The following is a 26,518-nucleotide window of genomic DNA, read 5'->3' on the forward strand; positions in this document are numbered from 1 at the left end:
GTCATCATGCACATCTGTCTCTCGGTGATGTTTATGCTTTTTTGTTTTTTTGTTTTTGAATTTCATTTCATTGGGTTTTATGCATTGCAAGTTTTTTGGATTCCCTTTAGAAAAAGATTGCCATGCAACGGACACCCTCCATTCCCCGTAGCCTGCCATACACCAGGAGATGAAAAAGCCACGAAAATATGATTTCCCTTTTTTTGCCTGCCTCTCATCAACACAACAAAAAAAAGAGGGAGACAAGAAAAACAGGGGGAACTGTTTTCTCTATTCATGCTCGCCCTTGTATCCTCACCCTCTTGTCCGTTTCTTTCATATTCCTTTGCCAAGGAGACAACTCTCGAGCTCGGTTTTTGCTCAAGAGTGTTCCAAGGAGAAAGATAAAGAACCGCTGCTGCACCATCTCTATTCCCGCACACACCAAGCACAAACACACGCCCGTTTCACCATTTCCCTTGGTATTTAAGAAATTTACGCGGCGGTGATGGCCTTGCGGGCGCGGACGGCGCGCTGGCGGGCGGTCAGGCGGAGCTGCTCGCGGCCGGCAACCTCCTCGGACTTCTGGACGACCTCCTCACCCTCGGTCAGGATGAGCTCGATGTGGCAGGGGTTGGACATGTAAGGGTTGATCTGCGCATGAATCGGATTAGCGACCAGAAGAACAAGTAGAGATGCGGCAAAGTATGTGAGCGCCGTAACGCGTCGTTTCGAATATGGATAAGAATGACGGCTGGCTGTTGGGATTTCGAGAGAAGGAGGGGGAGTATACGTACACGACCGTGGGCACGGTACGTCCGTCTTCGCTGCTTGGGGGCCTGGTTGACCTGGATGTGCTTGACGATGAGGGCACCGGTGTCGAGGCCCTTGGCATCGGCGTTGGCCTCAGCGTTCTTCAGGAGACCGAGGAGGAACTCGGCGGACTTGACGGGCCAGCGAGCGCGGGTGACGCCGAACTGCTTGCCTATTTGCAGAAAAAAAAAGATCCCGTCAGCAAATGACTGTTCTGTACCAACACCCAAAAGCGCTTCACAAGTCTTGTTTCTCTCGAAATGAGAAGACCCTCCGCTTGGCCCTTTTGCTACAGAGGTTTTCCCTCTGTAACCAAACAAGACAGACAAGCATCTTTCCCGCCCAGCTCTCATGTCGTACCTTGGGCGGTGCGGCCAGTGCCACCGGCATATCGTCGCATGGGGACGGCCTCCTTGTGCTCCTTGACGTTCTCGAGGAACTGGACAGCTCGCTGCAGCTTCCAGCCGTTGATGGCCTGGGCGGTCTCGCGGGTGTTCTTAAAAGAAACTCGGAGGTAGGCACCGCGGGCGCGGGCCGATTTCGCGGGCTGAATCTCTTGGGCGGCGTATCGGACCTGTAAGTTTCCGCAACGATCGGGCGCACAAGTCAGTCATGGTGTTTCATTTTTCCTCCCCATCATTGAGGCCTCGTGGCAGAACCACAATTTCTCGTCCATCATGATGTTTCCCCCCAAGATTGACCCAGATGATGCAACATTATGCTCCGACAGCAGTTCCCAGCCCCGGAGATTCCAACAGTTCCCTCCTCTTTCCAAGCATCTTCTTCAAAAAATCAATCGGGGCGAGGGAGCAGAAGGGGCAGGCACTCACCATCTCGACGGCTTCTGTGGTGGTGACTGATTCGACGACGTGGGTTCGCGGGCTGGAGTTGAGAAATTCTGAACTTTTGCCCTAGAGCGCTGGGCGGACCTCAGTCTTCGCTTACCGCTTCGGGACTGTTAGGGTTTCTCTGCCCTGGTCCAATCAGGTGGCGCGCTCACTTGGAGACTTGCACGTCACTGCGGTTTGCACCAGCAGAGAGTATAGGGAAACGGCGTCAAATCACCACACTTGGGCGCATGAATATCAAGACAATTGTAGTAAATTAATTCAGAATGTGTTCAATGCTTCACAGCTAGCTATACCAACTCAAAATCATCATCGCATTACCTATTTTGCAACAAACTTGAGATTTCGCGCGCACAAATGAGCTTCCAAATCACATGATACGCGAGATGATTCAGCATCTTTCAACGCACGTGATGATTACCTCAGCAGCCTGGTTTTTTTGTCATCTTTTTTTTTTTTTTCTCTTCTTCCAAAACTGTCGGAACAATGTCGGTGCGTCATGCTCCACCACTACAGCGTCCTGGCCAATAATGGCCCGAGGGTGGACCCTGCGACTAAAGCTTCTTGCGAAAAGCTTCAAAAATTTCTTTCTCGCAGAGTCTCCCAGAAACAACGTGTTTGGCAGACCCGAACAAAGGCATCTTCAGCCTTTTGCGTCAAATCGGACATTCGCAGTCTCGCAAACACACGCTCTGCTCGATTCGGGTTCTTGAATTAGCAGATCCTCAATTCTCGCCTCTGTATCTCAATTCCCTACGTCGGACTCTAGACATTTACATCCATCCCACATTTCCAGATGGCTCCCTTCAACGCTCGAGGTGGTGGTCGTGGCGGCGGTGCCCGCGGAGGAGCTCCTCGCGGTGGTCGCGGCGGCTTCAGCGGCCGTGGTTCTTCCAACGGTGTTAGAGGCCGAGGTATGCTCATTGTGCAGAGGCGTTTGCGACTGTGAGGAATCGAGGACTGACAAAGATCCAACAACAGGCGGCGGTGGTCGCGGTGGCCCTGGAGGTCGCGGTGGACGAGGTGGCCCTGCCCGTGGTGGCCGAGGTGGCCGTGGCGGTGGTCGCGGCGGTGCTGGCGGCATGAAGGGCGGTGCCAAGGTCGTCATTGTACGTTGAAAACCCCCCCAGACCTGATATCCTCTTCGACAAGAGGCGTCCGAAGAGGACCTTGTGACTGACTTGAAGCGTTTCGCTTGACTAGGAGCCCCATCGTCACGCTGGCGTCTTTGTCGTCCGTGGCGGCAAGGAGGACGGCATTGCTACCCGCAACCTGACCCCCGGCGAGTCCGTCTACGGCGAGAAGCGCATCAGCGTGGACGAGGAGGTCAAGAACGAGGACGGCACCACCACCACCACCAAGGTCGAGTACCGACTTTGGAACCCCTTTCGAAGCAAGCTCTGCGCTGCCATTGCCGGTGGTGCGGATGACATCTACATCCGCCCTGGCTCCCGCGTGCTGTACCTCGGTGCTGCCTCTGGTACCTCCGTCTCCCACGTTGCCGACCTCGTTGGCCCGACTGGCTTCGTCTACGCCGTCGAGTTCTCCAACCGCTCTGGCCGAGATCTCATTGCCATGGCTGCCAAGCGACCCAACGTCGTCCCCATTGTCGAGGATGCCCGTCAGCCCGTCCGCTACCGCATGGTCGTCCCCATGGTCGACGTCATCTTCGCCGACGTTGCCCAGCCCGACCAGGCCCGTATCGTTGCCATGAACGCCAACTGGTTCCTCAAGCAGGGCGGTGGTGTCCTGATTTCCATCAAGGCCAACTGTATCGACAGCACAGCCCCCGCCGCCGAGGTCTTTGCCAGCGAGGTTCAGAAGATGCGTGCTGAGTCTATTAAGCCCAAGTACCAGCTGACCCTAGGTAAGAGGAACCGAAACCCCTTTGAATTGCCAGACAGGCACCCTACGGCTCTTGCTGTGAATCAAGGCTACAGAGGCTAACATATATGTTTCCAGAACCTTTCGAGCGTGACCACTGTCTCGTCGCAGGTATCTACATGCGCAACGAATAAGCCAACCGCCTTTCGCCAAGAAGCATGTTCATACATACACCGGGCTTGTAGGAAAGCTCTGCTTGACGACTGAAAGAATCATCCTTGTCGAAACTTTTTCCGGCTTTCGCCAAAGCTGTCAAAAAGTCTCACGATCTCGTCAAGAACCGACTCTTTCTTCCTGCCAAAAAAAGACAGACCCGCTGCACTACATAACTGTACGAGATCTCGCACGGAGAGACACGATTCTTCGTTCACGCCAGAGAAAGAAAAGAATAATACCATGGGCTCTCGACCAATTCTTGATTTCTCAAAAAGAAAGGGGGGGGGGAGGAAATGCAATTTCACACATCTAATGGCACTAGGGGCGTTCCGGATTTAAAGGGAGGAAAATCTTTGCTGCTGCTGTTTTGATTTACATCAGCTTCTTTTTTTTTTTTCTTTATGAGCATTTCGTTGTTATTCGTTTTATAGGGTGTTTAGGGTCCTAAATGCAAAAGAAATGCTGCTCATCTAAAACGCAGAGTGTCTTGCTCTCCTCCCCCTTCATCTGATGTAATTGTCTAGATGAAATTGGAGCAACTACAGAACGTTTGTACGGAGTACTTATATAAAGATTCGCAAGACGGTCAGGTCTCCGTATATCCACAAATTGGCTTTATAAAGACTCCAGGCAGGGCAGGGCCATCTCTTCCTTGCATACTCTATAGCCAAGGATGTTCCGACCTTGTTTTTCTTTCAGCTAGCACATCATCTTGTTGTGTATCACGGTATCTGCGTCTCTGTCTAATTCAGTTGTTCATTTTTAAATATTTCGTTCCCTTACAGGGTGGCTCTTATCTGATATTATAGATGACCTCCCTCTCCAAGTCTATACCTATATGCCGGAGACCTTTCTCTGGGTGTATAACTACTAAGGTAGTACACTCTTACTCTTGCTACTAAGCTCTCTCTTCATTTGAGTCCCGAGTCTTCTTTGCCGTTTACTTGTGGACTGTTGGCTCCCCTCCATATGTCGTCCTCACTTTCCTATATCCTCCTCAACTTGGGGAATCTCTAGAATATCTGCAGCAGTTCTTCTACTACTATGACATACAAGCGTTCTAACACCGCTTCCAGACTTTTTATCCTACATAGGTATCTTCAGCGGGGAATAAGTAGTTAAGAGATCTTGAGCATTTTTCATGTTTCATCATTATTTTAAGTGTACCCTGTCCTCGCTATAACGCCTGATATTGCCGTCCAATCCCATGCGCACTTGGTCATACATACTTAAATCCCACAGTTCTTCATCTCGTAATCATTCTGCCAATTGCCGCCGCCTAAATTCAAATTCGGCATTGGCGTCAGGCCCCTTTGTCATTACCATTGCCATCGGCTTCGGCCGCTCATCACCCTTCTTCAGTCTCACTTCGTAATTGATGAGGAAGAATGCAAGAAAAAGCTTGATTTCGTTCCCGGCAAAGAACCGACCAGGGCACGCGTGCTTGCCGGCTCCAAAGTTGAGATTTGTGTCACAAAGGGATGTAAACTGCCAGCGATTGCTCGCCTCGGCCGACTGTTGCCTCATGTTGTAGAATCGCAGGGCATCGAACTCTTCGGGGCTTTGATAAAATTGTTCGTCGACAGAAATACCGGCCTGGGGAGCGAGTACTCTTGTTCCCGCGGGTAGATGCGTGCCATCTGAAAGGTCGATTGGTTTCAAGACCTTGCGAATGAAGGATGCTATGCAGGGTTAGCTTTGCGCAGATATCAGGAAAGAAGGAGCTCACTGATGTTTCCACGAAGCCGCTGGACCTCACGCATGAAACTGTCGAGCTTCTTTAGTTTCGCCATGCTCTCCTTGCGGGCCCAGCCCCCTTCGACCTCTAGTATCTGGTATGCCTCCTCGCGTAGTTCGGCCTGTAATTCAGGGTGGGAGGCGAGATCGGCCATGCACTCGAACAAGAGGTTGTTTGTGGTGTGGATTGACGCGGCAGCTAGGATGAGCTGTAGTTCGGCGTGAGTTTGGACGTCTGACTTCTCCTCCTCGGGCAAAGCCTCGATAAGCCACTGCATGAGGTCGTTCGGGGGGTCGTGAAAGCTCGAAATCTCCATGTCACGTATCCTTTCCTGCAGCAGTGGCTTCAGCAGATACTTTGCGGTATTGATGTCTCGTCGTATCTTGCGCAAGTCCGATACGAGATACTGGGCGACGGGCCGAGCCCACTCTGGGAAAAGCTGCAATTTGATGACTGACATGAAGACGTCAATGGCAAAGTTAATCGTCACCTCCATCCACTGTTCGTCGCGATTCAACGAGGGGCCAACAAAAGCTCGGCCGCTCAGTCGGGCAATTCCGCGCAGAGCAAAGGGCTGCCATTTGACAGAAGTCCAGTCCTCACAAGGCGGAAACTCGGTAGCGATGTAGCTCTCCAGCTCGCCCTTGAGCTGGGGGACCAGCTCGACTAAATTCTGCGTCAATCTCGTCCTGACGAGAAGGGACAGCATGTCTCCGTTGTGACCCGGTGAAAACTTGGTGTACTTGGTTTGGAGAGCCTGGTCTTTGATTAGAGGCTGGCAAATTGAATTATGAAGAGGGTAACATACATCTGCTACAGCCTCTGTAGAGCTAAGAATGTCTTCAGGTAGTCCCTTGAGCTCGGCAATGAACCTTGGAGGAACCATGGCCTGGATCCCCTCTGTAGCTTTGATTTGGTAGACCTGGTCCCGGAACTGAATCGGCAAGTAAGTCGTCAAGTTCAGCATGACTGAGGGGGGCAATTCCAACCTTGTTGTAGCTTGCAACAATCTGGGACTCGGCGTCAAAAATCCATTTCAGTTTCGAGGCTCCATAGAATGGTACACTGAGTTTGCAAGTCTGGGACTTTGGCCGTAAAAGCCACGCAACCAGAAACACAACGAAGGCGGCCGCATAGTAGCTTGCTCTAGGTGTCCAGGAGGCAAAGAGCGTCGGCGCCGCAGCCGCTGGTTGGTAAGGCGTCGAGTTTGACTGCGGATACATGCCGATTGTTTGAGAATCAGAATGTCCTGAGCCGACTGACGGTATCGAGAGCCCACGAATGCTGCCGGCTCGCAGAGTTTGTGAAAACGAAGTGAAGCTCGTCATGCGGATGGATCAATCTTTCCAATGTCTCAGAGAAGACGAGGCTTCTGCGCGGGTGCCTTCCAAGGGAGGGATATTGCTCTCCCGCAAGGAGGATAGGTGCTAGTAGAGCGGCAATGCTGGCATCTCACTCTATCGGCTTGAAGCTGTGATAGACACGAGGGACAGGTCCGGGCACTAGCACTTGAAGGGAGCGATCATTTGAGAGCGATGGACGTCAACCTCAGCCATGAGATTGGGTCCAAGTCGACTACAAGTAAAGGAGTCTCCCGGTCAGCGAAATATGCACGAGGATACCAATATGAAAGAAGTTGTAAGAGAGCACATATGTGAAAAGGAGCAGCTGCAAGACCAACAACAGCGGCAACGAAGCAACTCGACGTTACACTCTATCTCTTTTGCACTGGCCTCAGTCTCAACCCTCTCAAAGGGTGGGAGAGGACCCATGGTAGCATTGCGAGGCGCGTGGTCGTGCACAACGGCCATCAGTCAATGATGGGCTTGTCTGAAACAAGGCAAAGCATGTCGCAGGAGTTGTTCGGGAAGAGCAGCTCCCGACACTAGCGGCAGCCCCAGAAGGGCTTCCTGGAAGCAGACCGGGAGAGAATTCGGCCGGTTTGTCATGCGGGGATCATCTCAGAGATCGGACGTGATGGTGCGGGCTGCTGCATGTCAGACCCAACAGCAGAGGGACGAGGGCCATCCAATCCGTCTGTGGGCTTTCAGCAGCAGACGGGCACTGATGAAATCGAGGGTCGGCTGGAAATAGCAAAGGTGCCAGTAGTCGAGGCCAGGGGGGGGAGGCCTGGCGGATTGGTGGTTTCGCCTCGGCTTATTAGCGAGCAAGATCTGTCACCCCTTGTTACAGGTTTCTTCGGCTGCGACAGATTCGCTGAAACTAGCGCATCGGCGACTCGACGCAAGGAACGAGGTTGGCCGTTGATTCTCCTTGTTCCTCCATGAGGGGACGTCGATGTTGAAGGAGGAAAAGGGTTGACCACTGAAGGAGCTGTGTCTCTTTTTAAAAGTGAAATGGCAATGATCGCAACTGCCATATTGACTTGAACCTTCCACTTTTTCTGCTGTCACTGCAATTGTGACGCAAGTAGCAGTACTTTTACACGCACTATAACATGGTCAGGTTAGAAGTAGAAGCGACACGTGTGCTAGATCCCCCGTTTCTCTTCCATGTGACGGCACTCACTCAGCCTCAGTCACGACGCTTGTGGTTCGTGAGACAGATCCAAAGAAGGGCTATATATCCATTCTTGTCAGGGCATCGCACACGACACACTTTCTTTGATACCGCTACTAGACGTCGTATCATATACCGAAGACGACGAAATAATGCAGATGCAGGTATGTGATATGGCGATTTGATCCCAGACATGCTTTCAGTCGTTTCCATGGTCGAATAGAGGTGGGTGTTGAGGTACCATCTCACTCTCCCTTAGGTACCTAATGCAACGGCCATAATGTATCGTGGCAGCTTGGTATCTGGAGCCTGAAGTCGACATGTATGGTGTTGAAATCTCCGATCAACCATCTCCCACCCTGTAGTTGGCCATTTTGCAGCCGAGCACCCTGTCTACCAGAATGTCACTTTTGCTTCACATCTGCTATCTGGAAAGATGTTACTACCTCCTTGTACCCTTGGCTTCGTTTCTGGTACTACTCGACACTAGTAATAGAGCCTCCAGCTGTTAACTTACGAGGATCCCTCACCACAACGCTCAACCACATTCACTTCAGTCACTTCAGTCTCCCCGAGTTACACCGACTGCAACTCGTTCGCCAAGCTTGACCTGGGAGTATAATCAGACATAACCCTAACCCCGAAGCATTATTGACTGCGAGACAATGGGACACTCTACATAATTCCCCCCCAATATTACCCCCCCTTAGATAGGAAACGTTTTCCACAATGTCCCATGAGAAGCCCCTGCACTTGCCACCTCCCACAGTAAGATATGAGTCGAAACTAAAGCAACACGACGACTTGGAGACATATCTGCCTTTCCATAGGCAGAGCGAATACCGCCTAGAATGCCGGTATCTGGTCAACGGGGCCTTTATCCTACTCCTCCTCCAGGCTAGCCCATATGCACCCCAGATCTCCCCAGTCTCACCAACACAGATTCACCAAGATCGACAGGGGGCAATCGATAGATCTAATATCAATATATATAAACTGCATCTATGACTTGCAAGTCTAGAGACTTAACAGATGAAAGATAACTCCGGCCCATGCATTCCCATTCATCATTACATGCAACTTGTAACTGTATCCTGCTTTCTTCATTTCCTTAACACGCCCGCTTACGCACCGTGGACCTTGACGCGCTCGTCAATGTCCTGGAAGTCCTTTGGTCCAGGCTCGCCGGCCTTGCCACCAAAGACGAGCTGGGCATCGAGCCTCCAGTGAGCAGGCACCTTCCAGGTCTCGGCGACCTTGAGGTCAATGAGGGGGTTGTAGTGCTGCAGGTTGGCGCCGAGGCCCTCGACCTCGAGCGCGGTCCAGACGAGCAGCTGCTCCATGCCGAGCGACTGCGCGGCCCAGGGCGGGAAGCGGTCGGCGTAGAGCGGGTACTTTGCCTGCAGGGCCTTTGTGGCGTCCGTGTCCTCGAAGAAGAGCACGGTGCCGGCGCCGGCCTTGAAGAGCTTGAGCTTGTCGGCCGTGGACTGGAACTGCTCGGCGGGCACAATGGCCTTGAGGGTGTCGTGGGTGATGTCCCACAGCTTGTCGTGCTCGGCGCCGAATAGCACGACGGCGCGGTTGGTCTGGACGTTGAAGGACGACGGCGTGTGCAGGGTGGCCTCCTTGACGATCTCGTGGACGCGGCTCGTGCTGATGGGCATGTCCTTGCTCAGGGTGTAGATGGAGCGACGGGTCTTGGCCATCTGGAAGAGGAGGTCGGCGGAGAGCTTGGCGGCCATTGTGAGATTGTTTAAAGGTGGTTGTGTTGGGAGAGTAGTGGCGGTGGTGGTGGTTGAGTTTGTGATGTTGGAGGCCAAGAGGAGGAATGAGCCGAAGAGGTTCGAGAGCTGAATGGGCTGCGGTAGTGCAGAAGAAGTTGTGGTTGTTATTCTTGTTGTTGGTCAGACTGGAGGGGAGAAGAACAAGTCAGTTGAAGTCGAGGTGGGATATGACTTGTAGTTATAGTCGTGACATCAAGGAGGATACCTCATACCTCATACAAGAAACACACACACACACACACACACTCGACAAACGACGCCACCAGGGTAGCAGCCGTCACGGAAGAGCTACTACTAGTAACCACCACCTCCGTTAAAGCGCAGAAAACAATGGACCCGATTCGAAGGGCTTCCTCGAAACGGCATTAGGCATCATGAGCAAAGCAGAGCCAAAGCACCGACCCCAGTCTCCGGTGTCTACCTAAGAAAGTTCATGCCCCTTTCCACTCGCCTTCTGCTAGTAGTATGTGTTCGAGTGGATAGTATTGGCATTCCCTGGAGATTGATCAGTGGCTTCGCTCTTCAAACTCGGTATTAACCCGTCGTGACTCGGAGACGCGAAGCCTCGGGTGTGGAGTCTTGCCTTGTGTGTCTCCTAGCCGTGATCCGAGACTCTTATCACACAGTACAATGTATCTATCATGCTCATTCTATCACTCGGAGGCTTCGTTTGTTCCGAATCTGCCGGCTTAGGCTCTGCTAACCAACTGATGAAATTACATGGCCATCAAAACGTCCAACTTCCGCTGACAAGAGGAAATCTTCTCCCGTGCATGTAGTACTACATCTACTATTCGTTCCTGGATTCCACGCCATGCAAGCAAGGGGGGTCTTCCATTTCCTTCAGATTCCTTCCGCCACCCCCACTAAAAGACTTCGGAGCAAAGCCACACACGAAAAAGAAAAAATTGAGAGCCGCGCGCCAAACAAAAAGAGTCCTCCTATTTGCACCGTAGCATATCTCTATTTGAACCGTAGTGGTCTGTGCACAGGGCAAAATTACTGCGTATACACCGTCAAGTCCATCACTGCACACCTATTTACAGTGTGAGTTAATAGCAGGCTTGTCTTCACATAACACCACACAAGGTCACGGCTTCAGTATTTGCAACTATCACAGCAGACCTCAGCCGACCTCAGAACCGACCTTATCGCGGCCGGCCACCTATTTACAGCGCGAGATTAACAGCGGCACTTATCATCATCCCAGGACGAAGGAGGCGGCCGCAGCAGCAGTAGAAGTAGCAGCAGAGGCAGCAGCAGAGGCAGCAGCAGAGGCAGCAGCAGAGGCAGCAGCAGAGGCAGCAGCAGAGGCAGCAGCAGAGGCAGCAGCAGAGGCAGCAGCAGAGGCAGCAGCAGAGGCAGCAGCAGAGGCAGCAGCAGAGGCAGCAGCAGAGGCAGCAGCAGAGGCAGCAGATATCCTGGTGTTGATCCTGTATGCCCTCTACCTTATGACATCTCTGACGGTGAAGACTTCCAGTGTGCAACACTGTATTCTGGTGCTTGGGTGTGGGATATTTTACCTTAGGGGTTGGTCTAGTTGGTGGCACAGACCACTACGGTTCAAATAGGAATCTGTTACGGTGCAAATAGGAGGACTCAACAAAAATTGGAAGAAAAAGAGGTTGGAAATCGGTTAAGTAAGCATTTATAATCGGGCGTTCGGCCCGCCAAGTGGGAGGTTCTGCGTGCTGGTGCTGCAGGGGTCAAGTCTCGATTCGACTTGTGACTTGACTCTTTTTGTTCAACGCTCATGTGTGGTTGATTGATGGGGTGGCGTTGGATGTTTGACATACATGACATGGATAGGCATGTAATACAATGTCGTCCTCTACCTACCTACCGTCCTTCAGATGATGTACATGCGAGACGATATGGCTCAGACCACTGGAGTCGTACACTACACCAATCTACATGTACCCTGAACCGTAGCTAAGGTACCCAACACACTGGATTAAACATCCAGACCTCCCAAGCCTCCATACAGCAATCTCATGTCTATACATGTAATACAACCACAGCAATATCCAAGATTCGCATCCTTGAAACTGCACGCACCTCCATCAAACCCCTCTAAACTCCTCCATCAAATCCCGTCACAAGGTAATGTAGCCAGCCCATCCACCCACATGCCGTCACGCAATATCTGATCCAAACCCGAATCGCGCCCTCACCTCTTCCAACACACCTCCCCAAAATCACCTCAACGTGTGTTAACCGTCCTCCCTCCCAAAGCCGAGTAACTACTACATCTATTGTGCCCCATCCCATTTTCCAAATCACAAAACCAATCCGTTTCATCATCTGCTCCCCACTCCCTTTTTTTTTTTTTTTTCCCTTTGCTCTCTTCTTCCCCCCCAGCACCTCGCTTCTCGCTCTTATCCCAACATGCCGGATTCCCCGTCGCAGATACGCCTCCATAAGAAACCGCGCGGCTCAAGTGTCCACATCCCGGCTGGGGCGTCCGTCCGTCCGTCTACCCGACTTGATAGCTGGTAGGTAGTCTACAATGTGCGATAATCAAGAGACTGCAACGTTGGCTATCCTTTATTACCGGGCACTTGAGTACTAGCATAGCCAATGTCATGACTATCGAGATCACTGTACTGTGACGAGTCTTCTCTGCTCCATGATTGTACAGGCAGGTTATGCCGAGTTCGACCGAGGAATTGATCACTTCATCTCTTTGTAGCCGACTCGGAAGTCGTCTGCGTCCTCTCGGATGAGTTCATGAGTGTATATTAACGATAGGCTACAGGAACCTCTACTCAGACGAATGCAATAACCCGATACGCCCACTAACCCCCCTCTCTGAGAAACGAGAGGGAGCCCAATGCATCCTTGTATATGCCTCTTCCTCGATAGCCCAGGCATGCATAACATTTGATGTACCAGATCAATTCCCAAGACAAAAACAGACCAAACTCCCGACTCCGTAATGCTCTGTCGTCGTCCCCCATACGTGCATCTTCCGGTGCTTGCGCTCCAGATCTGTGGGGTTTTCTTTAACCCGTTTTTCCCCCCTGTTTCGTTTATGTGCCTTATCTTCCAGCTTGGTTGAAAATTGTCCAACTTTACCCCATTTCGGCGAGTAATACAGGCATCAATCACCACGTCTCGGCAATGTACTGGCCAGCCTCCTTCTTGAGCTGCCAGAAATTCCGCGCCTCTTCGCGCTCCAGGTTGCCCTTGGCCATGGCCACGTCGACGAGCGCCTCCTCGACGCCCTCGCCCATGCCCTTGGAGCTGCCGCAGACAAAGATGCGGCCGTCGACGGCGTTGACGATGCTCCAGACGAGGTCGGCCTGGTTCCGCACCTCCTCCTGCACGTACCTGCCCTCGCCGCGGCGGCTCTGCACCACGCGCTTGACCTCCTCCTCGTGGACGCCCCATTCGCCGCTGTAGATCTCGTCCAGCAGCGAGTCGCGGATGCCCTGCAGCACCCACACCTTGTTGGCGCAGTTGGCCTGCTTCAGGCGGCGCTGCACGAAGCCTCGGAAGGGGGCAATGCCCACGCCGGCCCCAATCAGCAGCATCGGGCCCTCGGCGTTGAACTGCCTGGCCAGGGGGTTCGCCATCAGGCCCTTGAACATGGGGATGTAAAACTCCGTCTTCTCTCCAGCCTTCTGGGCCTCGATGAACTTGCGGGCCTGACGCTCAAAGAAGCCGGACCCCACTCCGGTACGGGATCCTCCCCGCCAGTCGCCGGTCTCATGAACCGTGACGGCGATCTCGATCAGGCGATGCTGCTTCTGGTCGCCCCTCTGGAACGACTCGTGGGGGTCATTGGAGAGCGAGTAGAAGCGCGGCATGAGCTGCTGCAGCGTCGACAGCAGCTCGTCTAGCGGAGGGTGGGAGCTGGGAAAAGCGTGCAGCAACTGAGAAACGGTGACGCTAGGGCCGGATCGGAAGTCGCAGAAAGCGCCCTGGCCCTCCGCGGCGCAGAGGAAGTTGAGAATCTTCTTTTCATTGTCGGCGGTCGCGTGCTCGGCCAGCACTCGCAGCAGGGCCTTGGTGGGCGGATACGACTGCAGGTCCGCGCACCAAGTGAGCAGATCTCGGCGGGTAGTGACGAGCTCGCGCGGCTTGTCGTCTCCCCAGACGGTGGGCCAGCGGCCGCCAGTCGTCTTGAGCAGGACGGGCTTGTCTCGCAGGAAGCGCGGCACCATGAGAGCGTCCAGGACATCCTCCACAACGGCCTCTGAGTTGGGAGCAACGACGCCAATGGCACCGCCCACCTTGAAATCGGTGTTCTCCTCGTCGGGATAGTCTGTGATATCCAGGTCAAAGTGGTAGGTGCGCTTCTCGGCACCAGCTTTGGTCAGCTCGCGCGCTGTGTGGATCTTGGCCGCATAGACGTTGTAGGGGGGATGAGGCTGGACGAATCGCGGAGGCTGAATGGAGGTGTCCACGGTCTGGAGCTTGTCAATGGCGATTCGGCTGAGGTTGCCGCTGTCGACTTCGCCATCGCGCTCCAGGGAAATGGCAGAGTCCGTGGGAGAGGACGGGCTTGGGGCCTTGGGGACCGAACTGAAGGAGATCTTCTTCTCCGGGAGGTCGACAATGTTGGTCAGGACCTTGGGGATGTCGCCAATCTTGAGGCCGAGGGACCGGAACGCCTCGTTATCGGGCAGCGGGACGGATTCGTACTCGACGCCGGCGGGCCTCGCCCCGCCCATCAAGCAGCAGCCGCCGCCGCAGCAGCGAGTAACAAACTCGGCGGTCGTCTCGCCCGTGATGCGCTGGATGTCGCGGGCGCTCTGGGCAATCAGTCGTGTGGAGGCGCGCCGCTGGCGAGGCTGGTCGGCTCGAATGGGCTCGTCCTGGTCGTCTGACTCGTCCGAGTAGGTCAACGAGGGGGCAATTGACTCTGCCTTTGGTGTTGTAGGCATGCCCTCGTTTGTCCCGAGGGACAGGTTCTGCATTCGCACAGACTGCATCACGTTGTTGTTTCTTCCGATTGTGTCGAGAAGAGCAAGATGAGGTGGGTTGAGGTGATGGAACAGAGGAATACTAGCAAGAATAGAATAGAGACGAGGAAGAGGAAAAGAAGAGATTGAGTAGGTTTGCAGAAGTCGAGGGATCAGAGAGGCGAGGTCGGTTCGGCCAAGTCCGTCAAGTAATAGCATGAGCAAGCCAAGATCGACCTAAACCGGGGCAAAGGAGGCTGACTCTGGGAGATGCAGGCAGTGGCCCGGCGAATTGGATCCGTGCGCGGCAGCGGTGCACAGCTCACAGGGCACGAGTCGACAGCTGAGTCGTACGAGGATCGGGATCGGGTGGTTTGATGTCGGAAAGGCAAAAGGACGAGGAGAGAACGAGCACGAGGAAAAGAAGAGGGTGGAAAAGCCGAGTACGGCTACCCGAGGCTTTTCTGGGGGAACAAACAAAACGCACCACCTGCTGGGAACCATCCATGACAAGCCACTGCACAGCACTGTACTGTAATCTGATCCTCGCTGAACAAACTCCCCCCAACATCGGCCGTCTACGGAGCCCACCCAGACCCGCCCAAACCCACGACCCAGCTTTTTTTTCCCTCCTTCTTCCCATTCAAGCGTTGCCTCTTGTGTGAAATTTGCCATTGAAACCCGAGAACACGCACAGCAGAAGCCCTGGTGGCCCGGTTGCCCCCCCGCGATGCTGATTGGCCGACGTGGGGGACCGGGCTCCGATGGCTGGAGCGTGGCAGAGCGCCACCAAATGAATACCCGGATCGAACGCGTGAGGGATGCGGGCTTTTGATTCGATCTAATTTGATTGATTGATTGATTGATACTGGCTGATTGATAAAAACTCTCGGGGCGGAATGGCACGGAGTCTGTCAGCGGTGCTTGCTTGCTTGCTTGCTTGCTTGCTGGGTGGCTTGGCACAATGCGTTGCACACAGTAAAGGTGAGACTGGGTGCGTGAGACGACACGAGAGGCTGTTTGCTGGTCTCTGTTATCAATCAATGACGGCATGCATGCTGTCGTATTACATACTTACTACTCGTACATGCAGACATCCATTCCAAGACATGCATGCATGCCACACTGTCCCGTTACTGTATGACAGCCAAGCAGTTGAAGCCCGACAAGCCAACTCAACTGTTTCCCCCGCCTTGTTGATTTTAGGTATGTGCAATATTAACTACTAGGTACTTCATCAGTCCGACTATGTACTAGCAACTCATAGGTCATGTTGCGCCGCTCCAGGGCCCGCTTCACATACATGCCCTCATCCTGGCATTTCTCAACAAGCTGCGCCTTTGAACGAGGCAATGGTATTACAGTAGAATGGCAATGCAGGGTCACTTCTCTCTTTCATCTTGCCAGCTACTAGTAGTAACTGCTATAAATCATCAAGCCCTGCCTCATTCCAATTTCAGCTACATAGCAAGCAAAAGAAAGGCAAAAAAGTATCGCCGCGTTTTTCCCCCCTTGGCGTTACGCAAACCAGCTTCTCCCTCACGCCATTCCCAACCCGAACAACAACTATAACACTACTAATAATACCATACCAGCCCGAAAGCGTAATACAGACACACACACGCAAAGCCCGCAGGAGAGCAAGGGGGCCCAACGCAGCAGCAAAGAAAAAAAAAGGGGGGGTTTCATCGTCGTCGGGCAACCCCCAACGAAAAAAAATTATCTGATCCATCTTATCAATCAATCCCATCTAATCTCTGCAATGGCACATTCCGCGCGCTCCCCTTTTGCGGAGTCCTGGGTTCTTCCCCCGACGTCGGTCGTTTTCTGTATCCTCACCGGCAGCTCGCTCGTACATATGACAACGGTCTAATGCCCCATGTGGCTCACTTTTCCCTTCTGTCAAGTCTGTCGTCGGGTAGCAAAGCATTGCAGGTGCATGAAACGTTAGCAACGCAGACAACAACGAATCACCAGCTTGTTCACCAGCAAACAAGCTGATTGCAATCATGTGCTCTAGCCCCCATACAGTCAATACTGTGTGCGTGATGCATACCTGCAAGACCAACATGCAACCAAGGCTCTGAATACACGTAGCCAGACGAACTACAAAGTGTCAATGCAATACTCTGAAAAGGAGAGAGGAGGAAAAGCAGTTGCCCAAGAGATACATACATACATACAAGTAGATCATAGGAGTCCCCGTCGGTGAAGCATCCCCAACACATACCTACTTAAGTAGTGCTACCCAAGCCAAATCACTACCGGTAGCATCGTACAAGTACAAGCTCGCCGATTCATCCCATCCCATCCCATCCCCCACCCCATGTGCCATGTGCCGTGTCACATCGCCGCAAAATCCTGTCACTTGTCACCTTGATCTCCGCTAATCTAATCTCCCCATCTGATAAGATTCTCTCTTCCCCCCCTACATACATACCTAAGCTGAAAGCAGGCGAGACAAAGTCAGTTCAACTCACTCTATCATCCTACCTACCTATGCGACGTTTAGTCTTTCCCTTTCTCAGCGTATTACCTTGCCTTGCCTTTGCATCCCAGACCAGACAAGATACATACATATCTTGCTACAGCCAAGATCTTTCTTTTCTTTAACCTCCTTTTCTCGTTGGCTTTATCCTGCAATTTCCGACCTCGAGGAATTTCGTCCCGACAATTGAGCCGAGACAAGCTCTGTCGACCCGACCCCCCGGAAACCAAATCTCAAACATGTGACAAGGGGGTATCACGAATACGAACCGTCATCTCGATCGCCTTACCCTACGATAGAACCATGATCAACATTTCCCCCTCCTAAGATGCTACACTCATTCGCCTGGTTTAAGCAGTCTGATAAAATGTAGAACATCATACTATCCTAACCTACTAATGCAGTGAAAAGGGGACGGAAAATAATAATCAGCAGACCTCCGGAGAACAACACCCATTCGCTTGACCCAAGCAGTCCAACCATTGCAATCAGTAATACTCAGTGTAAGAGAATACGAGTTGTTAACCTTGTACGTCCATCATCGGCGATCCCAAAAAAAGAGAAAGAAAAAAAAGGGCATACATACACGCAGCGGCCAAACGTCCTACTACTTGCCTCGTATGAACTTCATATCCAAGTGACGGGACGTGTTACACCCATATGGCGGTAAAGAAGTTGTGCCCAGGTCTTCATACTCACCACATCGTTCTCGTAACGTGATACAGGACACTTTGAACGGCATCTCATGACTGCCATTGGCCCATCCGCTCTCAGCGTTACAACATCATTCTACACAGCGCCTCAACCACCGCGACCAGCAGGACCAAAACTGTAAGCTCTGTTTGTCTGTTCATTATAGCCACTTCAAGTCAACGCAGCCATCGAAACACATCACATGAACCAAGTATCAGGCATGCCACCAAAGACTCAAAAGAGAATCAAAAGCTCATCAGTAAAACCAAATAAAGTTGTGTGTATATGTGGTATGAAGTAAGTCATCAAAAAGACACATGAAAAATGATGCTGACAAGCTCAATGCCACGCTCTGCACAGCACGCGATGAAACGGTAAGTCGACAAACACCACGAAATGACGAGGCTGGTGCAACCGCTATGCAGAGAGGGGGGAATAGTAAGGCGAGAAGGAAGACAAGCAGGAAATAAGAAAACAATTATGCCCGTGAAGAAGATTCCAAGGTATAAACGTAAGCCACCCTCACCCCTTTTCTCTTGCTTTTTTCCAACCAATACGCAGATCCAAAAGAAAGGAACAAATGTCTTTCCGCCGCTTTCGTTACTGTTGTCGTAAGCTTTTCATTTTCGTACTTTTTTTTCATTTGCTTTTTTTACTTTTTCTTTTCTCGTCATGATTTCCCGGCCTCCTCCTCATTCATCTGCCGCTCCAAGCTCCTGGTTGCCGCCGCTGCTGTTCCCTTGACAGGCCGTGGACTCAGCACGACAGGGGCTGACTGCGCGATGCGAGTCTGGGAGCCGACAGACTGCGTCGGCACATCTTGACTTACCCCTCCCGAGAAGCCCTCCTTGTGACCCCCGAGCTTGCGCAATAGCATCGCTGACTGCTGCTGAGCGAGCTTCTCTAATTGCGCTGTGGGATCCTTGACAGGAAACTCCACGTCAGCCACCCCGCATATGTGTAGAGACATCTATTTAGCTGCTTAAGATTGATTAGTTACGTACCCATTCGGACTGTGGCGGCACGCCCTCAGCGGCCGGGAGCACCTTACCGGTGGAATCGCGTCCCCGGGGGACTGGTGCTGGTGTGACCGGCAGACTGGGCCTCTCCGTCTCAGTGGGGAAGTCGGTAACCTTCTTGAAGCCTCGGGCTTCTTCATCTTCTTCGTCATCGTCGGCTTCCTCGCCCTCCTTGCCGCGGCTGCTCGATCGGTGGTGCTTCTCAACGGCGTCGGCGTACTTGGAGATGCCGGGCACCTCGTCCCAAGCATTGGTCCGCGAGTACGTCGTCCAAGAGCCCGTTCCAGCCTCGCTCTTGTTGTCAGACGTCCTTGACGCGGGAGACTTGGGAGGAGACTTTGTTACTGAGGAACGAGCAGTCGACTTGGCAGCAGGGGCTGTGCGAGAAGGAGTCTGCGGCTGCAGCTCTGGCTCATCACCGTAGAAAGACCTGGTGGGCTTGGGCTGATGGCTCTCCCATGGGAAGATTTGTCGGGGTGCCTGGCTCTGGTAGCCAGAGCCGCCTGCCGGTGTGTCAAACTTGACATCAGCCAGAGAAGCGTTCCTAGGGCGAATTAGCATGCCTGTGTACCTGGCAAAGAGAGGGGATTGCATTGCCTTACTTTTGGGACTCGTAGGCCTGGTTGTAGTTTCCGCTGCCATTGGCAAGCTGGGAAATTTCCTGTAGCAGCATTAGCCTCCTCGATGCCTTCGCTATAGGCATTGCTTTTGCCGGGAACTTACCTTCTCGCGGTAGTGGCGGTCATACACAGCCCACCATCGGCCGACCATTTCGTCGTAGGCCGCGCTGCCGTAGGAAGCACTGCGGCCAGCGCGCCAGGGCTTGTCCGGGCCAATAAAATGAACCATGTTGATGCTGGACTGGAAGTGGCGGTAGGCCGGGAGGTACTGGTAGTGGGCAGAGGGGGTGACGTTGTAGGTAAAGGGCAGGCGGTGGAAGTTGTTCTTGAAGTGGATGTTGAGGAGACCCTGGTCGGCGCCGTCAAAGGAGATGCCTCTCTCGGCCATGGCCATCATGGCGTGGTAGTCGCCGTTGTTGGGCGTCAGGGCCATGACACCGGTGTTGAAGATGTCGGGCCAGCCAATATCGGGAGAGGCGGCGAAGGCGTGGGGGAGGTCGAAGAGCTCATCAGGGGCGCGGTAGGCAACGACGTCGGCGTCGATGTAGACGATTCGCGAGAACTGCGTCTGCTTCCACAGGTTGATCTTGGTGAAGGCAGAGTGCAAGTCGGCACGGTTCATGAGGTAGAGGTTGGCGGGCTTGTCGTTGCGGATCCGAGGCACGGGCAGGACGTAGTCGTAGACGGTCTAGTTGACGTGTGAAGCAAGTCAGCATAATGATCTCTTGGAGTGCCTGGGCACATGTGTACGCATGTATGGATTCATGCATATAGCATAGAGAGAGCCTCAAGGCTTCCAAGACGCAGGTTGAAGACGCACCTTGAGCTGAACAATGGCATCGGCAGTCACGCCGTCGAGCGTGACCAGGACAGCGAGCTTCTTGGTGGTGCCGGCATCGCGCAGAGAGTGGGCAAGCACCAGAGCACCTGGACGTTCGTTAGAGACCATTGCGGGGAGGATTGGCCAGAGACGGAGACATACCAGGAAGATAGGCGTCGTTCAACAGAAGCTGTCAGTCGCAATCGCGAGTTAGCTTGCTACCCCTCACGACAGGGAGAGCGACGAGGAGAGACGAACCGTAGCATAAGCATGCTCGCCCCAGCTAGGATCAGCCATGGTTGCTGTGTAGGTGAAGTTGATCACGAAGCTTGGAATAGAGGCGTCTGGCAAGATGACAACAGGCTCACGAGAAGAGACGGACGGACGGACGAGGGACGAGGGTTACGGAGGAGGGAAAGCAGGAGAGGGAGTAGGAAACAGCTGCTGGGGCAGGACGGGAACACGGGTAGAAATAAAGGAAAAACGCAGTTGGGAGGCAACTTTGCTGGTGATGGAGGTTGGAATCGGGTACGAAGTAGTAGTATGGAGTACGTACTGCCTTGGATGGGCGAGGTGACGGGGTGCAAGTACTTGTATGGCGAGGTACTTGTATGGGGAGGTACTTGGATCGGCAAGGCGTGGACGGGGGGGAAGGAGGGAAGGAGGGTGGCGTCGTCGAGGTACCGTCGGGCAGGGCGCTACTTTGTTCTGGCTTCTCTGCGTTTCTGTGGTATTTTCTGTCTGTACCTAGGTATGAATTGATGAGGGAGGATGGCTTGGACATGTATGTGCATTGACTTGGTTCCTTGTTGCTGCCGTATACTGACAACCTCCCCATGCCTCTACAGCAGCCGGCGCCATCGCAGTGCTGTCACCTCCTGGAGCCGCAGTACAGTACATTGTAGCTACACCGTCCGCTCAATCTCGATGCCATGGATGACTGAAGCCCATCGAAACCCACAGCTTAGCTTGGATCGAAGTACCTCTATCTACAGGTACCTACTCGTACATACCTAGCTCGCTGACAGCAAGATGGGCCTCGTCCGCCGGCCCAACCCGGGCCCTAAGGACCTTACCCGGGGGTGGTCCAGCTGTGTTCTGGTGGCGGCTCGGCTGGCTTGCAGCATGGCTTGCAAGCGAACCCGAACCAGAACCCGAACCAGCATCCAGAACCCAGCATGCAGACGCAGAAACGCAGAACGCTGCAGAAAAAAAGCACATCAGGCAGATGGTTGCGCAGTAATACTACTAGAAAGTAGCATAGCCATCCAGCCACCCATGTTTGCCGGTCCTGTTCCATCGACAATGCATGCATGCATGCATGCATGCAGCTGGGCAGGCAGAACTTATTTTACCCCTCTATCGCGAACCCCTCCATGAGCCAGAAAGGAACTGGAATTGCCCCTCCAACGAGGCAAGGGAGGTAGAGAAAAAACCCCTCCAGCTCGTGTGAACCCAGCCAACCACATTTCATCCTTTTCTTCAGTAGTTGTAACTCGCATCAACGGCGACACAGAACAACAATCTTCAAAATGGCGCATGGCCGGCCCTTTTTGTACTCATTGACCTCATCCACGCATAAGAGAGGCGGTAAGCAAAAAGCACTATAAAACCCAACTCTACTACTACTACAACTACAACTACAACTACAACTACCTACTAGCAAACAAATCGCGCTCCATCCAGAATGGAAGCTACCAAAAGATCGGTACCCAGTAGCCTAGACCAACAAGGCAGAAGAAGCTCAACCGCGTGTGATGGAGCCACCCGAGTTTGATAAACCGACACCAGAGACGACCAGGTTTCTCTCTCCTCTCTAACCAAGTTTCTCCTCTTGCCGATAGGATACAGAATTACATACGGCACGGGGGGCCGTCCACGATCAGAACTGGAGCCAAGCTCACAGCCAGTCTGCGCTATTACCACCAAACCCAGCAATCAAACCCAGCTAGTAGTCCTCGTAGCATCTTCGAATGCGTCACTCTCGTTATGCAGCATCTTCCCCCCTCCCTCCCTACCTCCTCCTCCTCCTCCTACTCAAAACACTCACACACATTCTTCCTCCAGGGGGGCAACGAAAATTTTCTCGAGAACCAATTGCTTTGCCGCCTCTGGCCATGCATGAACACGGGGAATCCGAGCTCACAAAGACAATCAGAGACCTTGTAGAAAAGAATACAGAGAGAGAGAGAGAAAATCAAGGTCGCAAGCCATTCCAGTCCAGTTCCATAGACTTGCCTCCTCTTCTCGACCACATCCTCTTCCCCCCTCCCCCCCCCGTGGACCCCCCCCAGCCATGCAGCAAGCAGGCAAAAAGGGCTCCGCAGTTGGGACTCAGTGCTTCCGTGCCCGCTGCCACTCTCCCGAAGCTCGTTTTTCTTTCCGCAGATAACCAAAGTCTTCTGAATGCTTGCTTGCTGATTGGATTGGCTCAAAGAGGCTTTTTTTTTTCTTGTTTCTCTGATCGGGGCCCAACGCGCGCGCGCCCAGGCTCTCTCTCCGTTCGTCAGGCTCACCCGCATCGAAAAAGCAAGCCATGGCAAAATGCGCGCAATCCGGCCGCGGCCGCTCCTCATCACGTACAAACATGCCGCTGCGAGCTCTTTTGGATCCGCATCGTCTGATTGAATCTTAGTACATGTAGCTTCAGGCCTCCTTATTACTAGTTGTATTGAAGCAGAGGCAGCCTAGCCGGGGATCCATTTCCCCCAATGTATGTACTCGTAAGGTATGTACGTACTGTATTACTGCGAGGCTGGCGAACAAGACTGGTTCCCATCTCATTATTAGCTCACGCCATGGACATCGCTTCTTCGAATGTTCGGCCCGTTCGTTAGATGATGGCAGCGTCGTATCTGGCTCGCCCTTCTGTATGGCCTTTTTTTTTGCATGCTCCCTCACTATCAGCCCTCCTTTAGCCCGTATTCTGTATGTATACGAGCAGTAACCGGCGAGCCATCCGGGTAATCAAAGATGCAAATGCCCATTGATACCTGATTCGACCCTCCAAAGACAATGATGAACAAGCCCTTGCCCAGCCCTCACAAGAGAAATTCATATCCTGGCTCGTCGGGCAGGATCAGGGCTTGGTAGAAGTAGAAGGTGTCTGTCCATCGATAGAAAGCCTTCTCCACGGCATAGCACGGCATACCTACTCGTAGTAGTCGCCCTAGGAATGGAGCAATCTCGAGCTGCAGCAGTAGAGGAGACCCAAACGACACCCTCCTCTGGCGAATTAAACAGCTCTCTGATGGAAGCATTCCCTGCTCCTTATCCTCCTCGGCAACGATCCAGACGCTCCGTTGGCTCCACTGTTCTTCCATTCCCCTCCTCTCTGCCTTGAGCTACATATTACTACTACATATACCCATCTGTTAGACGCAGTGAAACGGCACAGATACGAGAGTAGCATACCCAAGAAGCAAGGCATACCATCGTGCCTTCAGGATGGCGACTTCACATGTGATTTCTGACAGCACTGCAAAGCAACGACGCCTGTCTTGGCCAACATATGAGTAAAGGTAGATGGATAGATAGATAGCACTACCACTACCAACGAGCAGCTCTCCTGTGCCCCCCCCCTCCGTTGCCCTCCCTCGTTCACCGGAGCTTGGGACATCAGTTTACATTGGTAATATTCAAAAAGTGATATGATGCTGACGCGTCAATGACTCCATTCTATATGCTCTCTCTTTCCTCGATAATGAAACACACAGCTGTAGAGACCGAAAAACGACTGCTAATCACCAAACAGAAAAAAACCTCTCATGCAGTCAGTCATGCAATGCACGTTTGTATGCACGCATCCTCTAGGCTGGCAAAATCTCTCACGACGAACCACCTCTCCTCAGAGGTCCTTCTTGTACGCGTGCTCCGGCTTGTGAGTGGTCTCGTAGTCGATATGGACGTAGGCCCGCTCAACGTCGGGCAAGCTCTCCAGCTTGATCTGCAGCTCCTCGGCCACATCGTGCGTCTCCATGAGCGTCCGGGACGGGTCCATGACAATGTCCACCTCGGCAATCAGCCGCGGGCCCGAGTGGTAGACTCGCACGGTATCGATGCCGTCGATGGCATCCGAGTGGGTCAGGCACACGTACGTGATGAGCTGCTGCATGTCCAGCGGCGCGACCACGCCCACGAGCAGCAGGAACTCGTTGAAGGCAGTGTACAGCCAGATGCCAGACGTCAGCAGGGACAGCAGGATGGCGCCCATGGGGTCAATCCACCATTCTAGCTTGGCGCCGCCGACCGAGGTCAGAATACCGAAGCCGTTGACGAGCAGATCGTTGCGGTGGTCCTGCCACAGAATGTTCACCTGGCTGTACTTGTCCTTGATGGACCAACAATACAGGAAGAGGGCGAACTTGGTCGCAAACGCCGCGCAGACCGAGATGACGGACGGAAGATGAAACTTCTTGTCGCCATCGCCATTCGCCAGCTCTCTGGCAGAGAAGGCAATGATGATGAGGGCCACGGCGCTCATGAGGAAGCAAAAGACAATGTTGCCCACGGTCTCGAGGCGTGCCTTGCCGGCAGGAAAGCGCCGCGGGTCGACGCGGCGAATGGCGCGGTTCGACAGGATCAGAGCGAGGGTGCTGAGCGGGTCGAAGACGGCATCGGCCATGGTGGTAAAGAGCGACAGCGAGCCGGACGTGATGGCCGCGTAGAGCTGCAGCGCCGTGAGCACAATGTTGGCCGCGAGCGAGCCGTAGATGGCAATCTTGAACTTGAGCTTGTCCTCGCCCTGCTCGATGCGGGCCTCCTCCCGGTGATCCTCGACCGACTTGAGCATGCGCTCAATGGTTGCGTTTTGGTTTTCGTAGAAGCCGCGGACCTTGCGGTGGTCGCTCTTGGGGCCCAGCTTCTTGTCGCCATTGGGGCTGTCCCTCTTACGGGATGAATTGGCCTTGATTTGGTCCAGGTCGGTGTCGGTCTTGTAGGAAAAGGACAGCCCGTAGGGATCGCTCTCGGCCGACATACGCGGCACGCGCGTGTGACCTGCGGTCGACTGGCTCTCGATGTCGGCGCTGGTGTAGTGGTGGCGCTCTACCGCGTCATGGTCTGCCGCCTCAACGGCCTCAACGCCTGTGCTAGAAGCATTACGAATAGGAGGCGCTTTTGAACTGCTGCGACTAGATGCCGGCTGAAGGCGCTGTAGGTTGAAGACGTTTGGATGGTGAGTGATGGTGTTGCTCGCGTCGGGCGTCATGATGGATGGTGGCAAGTATTTGATGACCTTGCTCGTTGTCAAAGAGAGGACCCAGGATACTTGTAAGGACGAGCTGCTAGCTCGCAGCCTTTTAGGAAAACCGTGTCGAATTTATCGTCTGTAGTATCTCGATTCACCGATACAGCCGAAGGAGACGCGAGCTCGGCGTGGGGGGGGATCTGCCCGTCGCCACCGAAAGGAGGCCTCGCGAAAAGGCTTGGCCAAGCCAAGGGATCTGCTGGGGCTCGACAGCTGGAATCTGCCCGAAAGAAGACAGGTAGAAGTCGTAAAGGTGATATGAAGCACTTGTTGCAAGCAGAGATTTGGCGGCTCGATTACTTGATGAAGAGTCAAGGTCCAGTCGAGATAAGGAAACTTTCGAGACACGGGCCGATGGCTGCTGTGGAGAGCTCGCAGATCAGGGACTCGAGGTGCGGAATCGGTGAGGCGTGGGGGCTCTGAGGCCGGAGATTCGCTGAATCGATGGGATGAAGAATCGGCTGGGTGAATGCAGTCCTCTGGAGGCCTAGGTTCTCCGTAGGAAGCAGGTGATATGAAGTGCAGAGAATGATGGAACACGAAAGAGGGAAGATGTTGAGTCTTGGGAATCAGGAAGCCTTGATATCGTATACCTACCAAGCCTGATCTGCCCTTCGTGGTCTCTCCTGCCCTCCCAATTGGCCGCCATGACGCGTGGTATTAGCCATTCTCCCAGCAAAGGCACGTCTCAAGAATGACTAAGCCGGAGCTCCAAGCGTGCTCCGAGCTCATCGTACTCGTCACTCGTAGCATTGGAGGCATCCATCATCAGCGAGAAGACGTCAAACAGACACAAAGCCAGGCGTGACACAAAAATCACAGGAGACAACAGCTGGGCTTATAAATAACCTGTCAAAAGCTGTACAGTAGCGGGAGCCATTCCGATCTTAAGTAAGAGAATCTCGATCAGAATCTGGCATTTCGGCACAGGATCTCCGATCGTTCGGGCGTCTTCGGAACCCCATCTTCGGCTTCACCCCGTTTGCGGCGGGAGTTCA

At 53.3% G+C, this 26,518-nt stretch overlaps 9 protein-coding genes across 9 annotated transcripts; 2 read left to right on the forward strand and 7 right to left on the reverse strand.

Annotated features, from left to right (window-relative positions):
* Positions 1-51: 51 nt before the first annotated feature.
* Positions 52-1,666, reverse strand: rpl17 (ribosomal protein L17). Its single transcript, XM_006967663.1, has 4 exons — positions 1,623-1,666; positions 1,153-1,366; positions 777-964; positions 52-633 (listed from the first exon to the last, which is right to left on the reverse strand). The coding sequence occupies exons 1-4, from the start codon at positions 1,623-1,625 to the stop codon at positions 475-477; spliced, it is 564 nt and encodes a 187-aa protein (XP_006967725.1). The 5' UTR covers positions 1,626-1,666; the 3' UTR covers positions 52-474.
* Positions 1,667-2,436: 770 nt separating this feature from the next.
* Positions 2,437-3,658, forward strand: TRIREDRAFT_66436 (uncharacterized protein; the record flags this gene model as incomplete). Its single annotated transcript, XM_006967591.1, has 4 exons — positions 2,437-2,554; positions 2,610-2,749; positions 2,844-3,507; positions 3,603-3,658. 4 exons carry the CDS (start codon positions 2,437-2,439, stop codon positions 3,656-3,658), a joined length of 978 nt encoding a protein of 325 aa, XP_006967653.1.
* Positions 3,659-4,937: 1,279 nt separating this feature from the next.
* Positions 4,938-6,641, reverse strand: TRIREDRAFT_66453 (uncharacterized protein; the record flags this gene model as incomplete). The annotated part of the gene is made up of 4 exons (XM_006967664.1): positions 4,938-5,362; positions 5,410-6,175; positions 6,227-6,352; positions 6,408-6,641. 4 exons carry the CDS (start codon positions 6,639-6,641, stop codon positions 4,938-4,940), a joined length of 1,551 nt encoding a protein of 516 aa, XP_006967726.1.
* Positions 6,642-9,062: 2,421 nt separating this feature from the next.
* TRIREDRAFT_123149 (uncharacterized protein) lies at positions 9,063-9,774 on the reverse strand (the record flags this gene model as incomplete). Its single annotated transcript, XM_006967665.1, has 1 exon — positions 9,063-9,774. Exon 1 carries the CDS (start codon positions 9,678-9,680, stop codon positions 9,063-9,065), a length of 618 nt encoding a protein of 205 aa, XP_006967727.1. The 5' UTR covers positions 9,681-9,774.
* Positions 9,775-10,923: 1,149 nt separating this feature from the next.
* TRIREDRAFT_110056 (uncharacterized protein) lies at positions 10,924-11,525 on the reverse strand (the record flags this gene model as incomplete). Its single annotated transcript, XM_006967666.1, has 3 exons — positions 10,924-11,143; positions 11,246-11,297; positions 11,519-11,525. The coding sequence occupies 3 exons, from the start codon at positions 11,523-11,525 to the stop codon at positions 10,924-10,926; spliced, it is 279 nt and encodes a 92-aa protein (XP_006967728.1).
* A 1,304-nt stretch (positions 11,526-12,829) lies between these two features.
* Positions 12,830-14,702, reverse strand: TRIREDRAFT_80425 (uncharacterized protein; the record flags this gene model as incomplete). The annotated part of the gene is made up of 1 exon (XM_006967667.1): positions 12,830-14,702. The coding sequence occupies exon 1, from the start codon at positions 14,660-14,662 to the stop codon at positions 12,830-12,832; it is 1,833 nt and encodes a 610-aa protein (XP_006967729.1). The 5' UTR covers positions 14,663-14,702.
* An 829-nt stretch (positions 14,703-15,531) lies between these two features.
* On the forward strand, positions 15,532-15,976 carry TRIREDRAFT_110058 (uncharacterized protein; the record flags this gene model as incomplete). Its single annotated transcript, XM_006967592.1, has 3 exons — positions 15,532-15,626; positions 15,726-15,838; positions 15,900-15,976. The coding sequence occupies 3 exons, from the start codon at positions 15,532-15,534 to the stop codon at positions 15,974-15,976; spliced, it is 285 nt and encodes a 94-aa protein (XP_006967654.1).
* Positions 15,977-18,483: 2,507 nt separating this feature from the next.
* TRIREDRAFT_72012 (glycosyltransferase family 8) lies at positions 18,484-20,699 on the reverse strand (the record flags this gene model as incomplete). The annotated part of the gene is made up of 7 exons (XM_006967668.2): positions 20,531-20,699; positions 20,435-20,462; positions 20,273-20,379; positions 19,552-20,140; positions 19,435-19,489; positions 18,818-19,376; positions 18,484-18,783 (listed from the first exon to the last, which is right to left on the reverse strand). Exons 1-7 carry the CDS (start codon positions 20,567-20,569, stop codon positions 18,484-18,486), a joined length of 1,677 nt encoding a protein of 558 aa, XP_006967730.1. The 5' UTR covers positions 20,570-20,699.
* A 3,420-nt stretch (positions 20,700-24,119) lies between these two features.
* Positions 24,120-26,033, reverse strand: TRIREDRAFT_123152 (uncharacterized protein; the record flags this gene model as incomplete). The annotated part of the gene is made up of 1 exon (XM_006967669.1): positions 24,120-26,033. The coding sequence occupies exon 1, from the start codon at positions 25,479-25,481 to the stop codon at positions 24,120-24,122; it is 1,362 nt and encodes a 453-aa protein (XP_006967731.1). The 5' UTR covers positions 25,482-26,033.
* Positions 26,034-26,518: the final 485 nt, after the last annotated feature.

This window comes from Trichoderma reesei (assembly GCF_000167675.1).
Source record: "Trichoderma reesei QM6a unplaced genomic scaffold TRIREscaffold_18, whole genome shotgun sequence".
NCBI classification, from domain to species: domain Eukaryota; kingdom Fungi; phylum Ascomycota; class Sordariomycetes; order Hypocreales; family Hypocreaceae; genus Trichoderma; species Trichoderma reesei.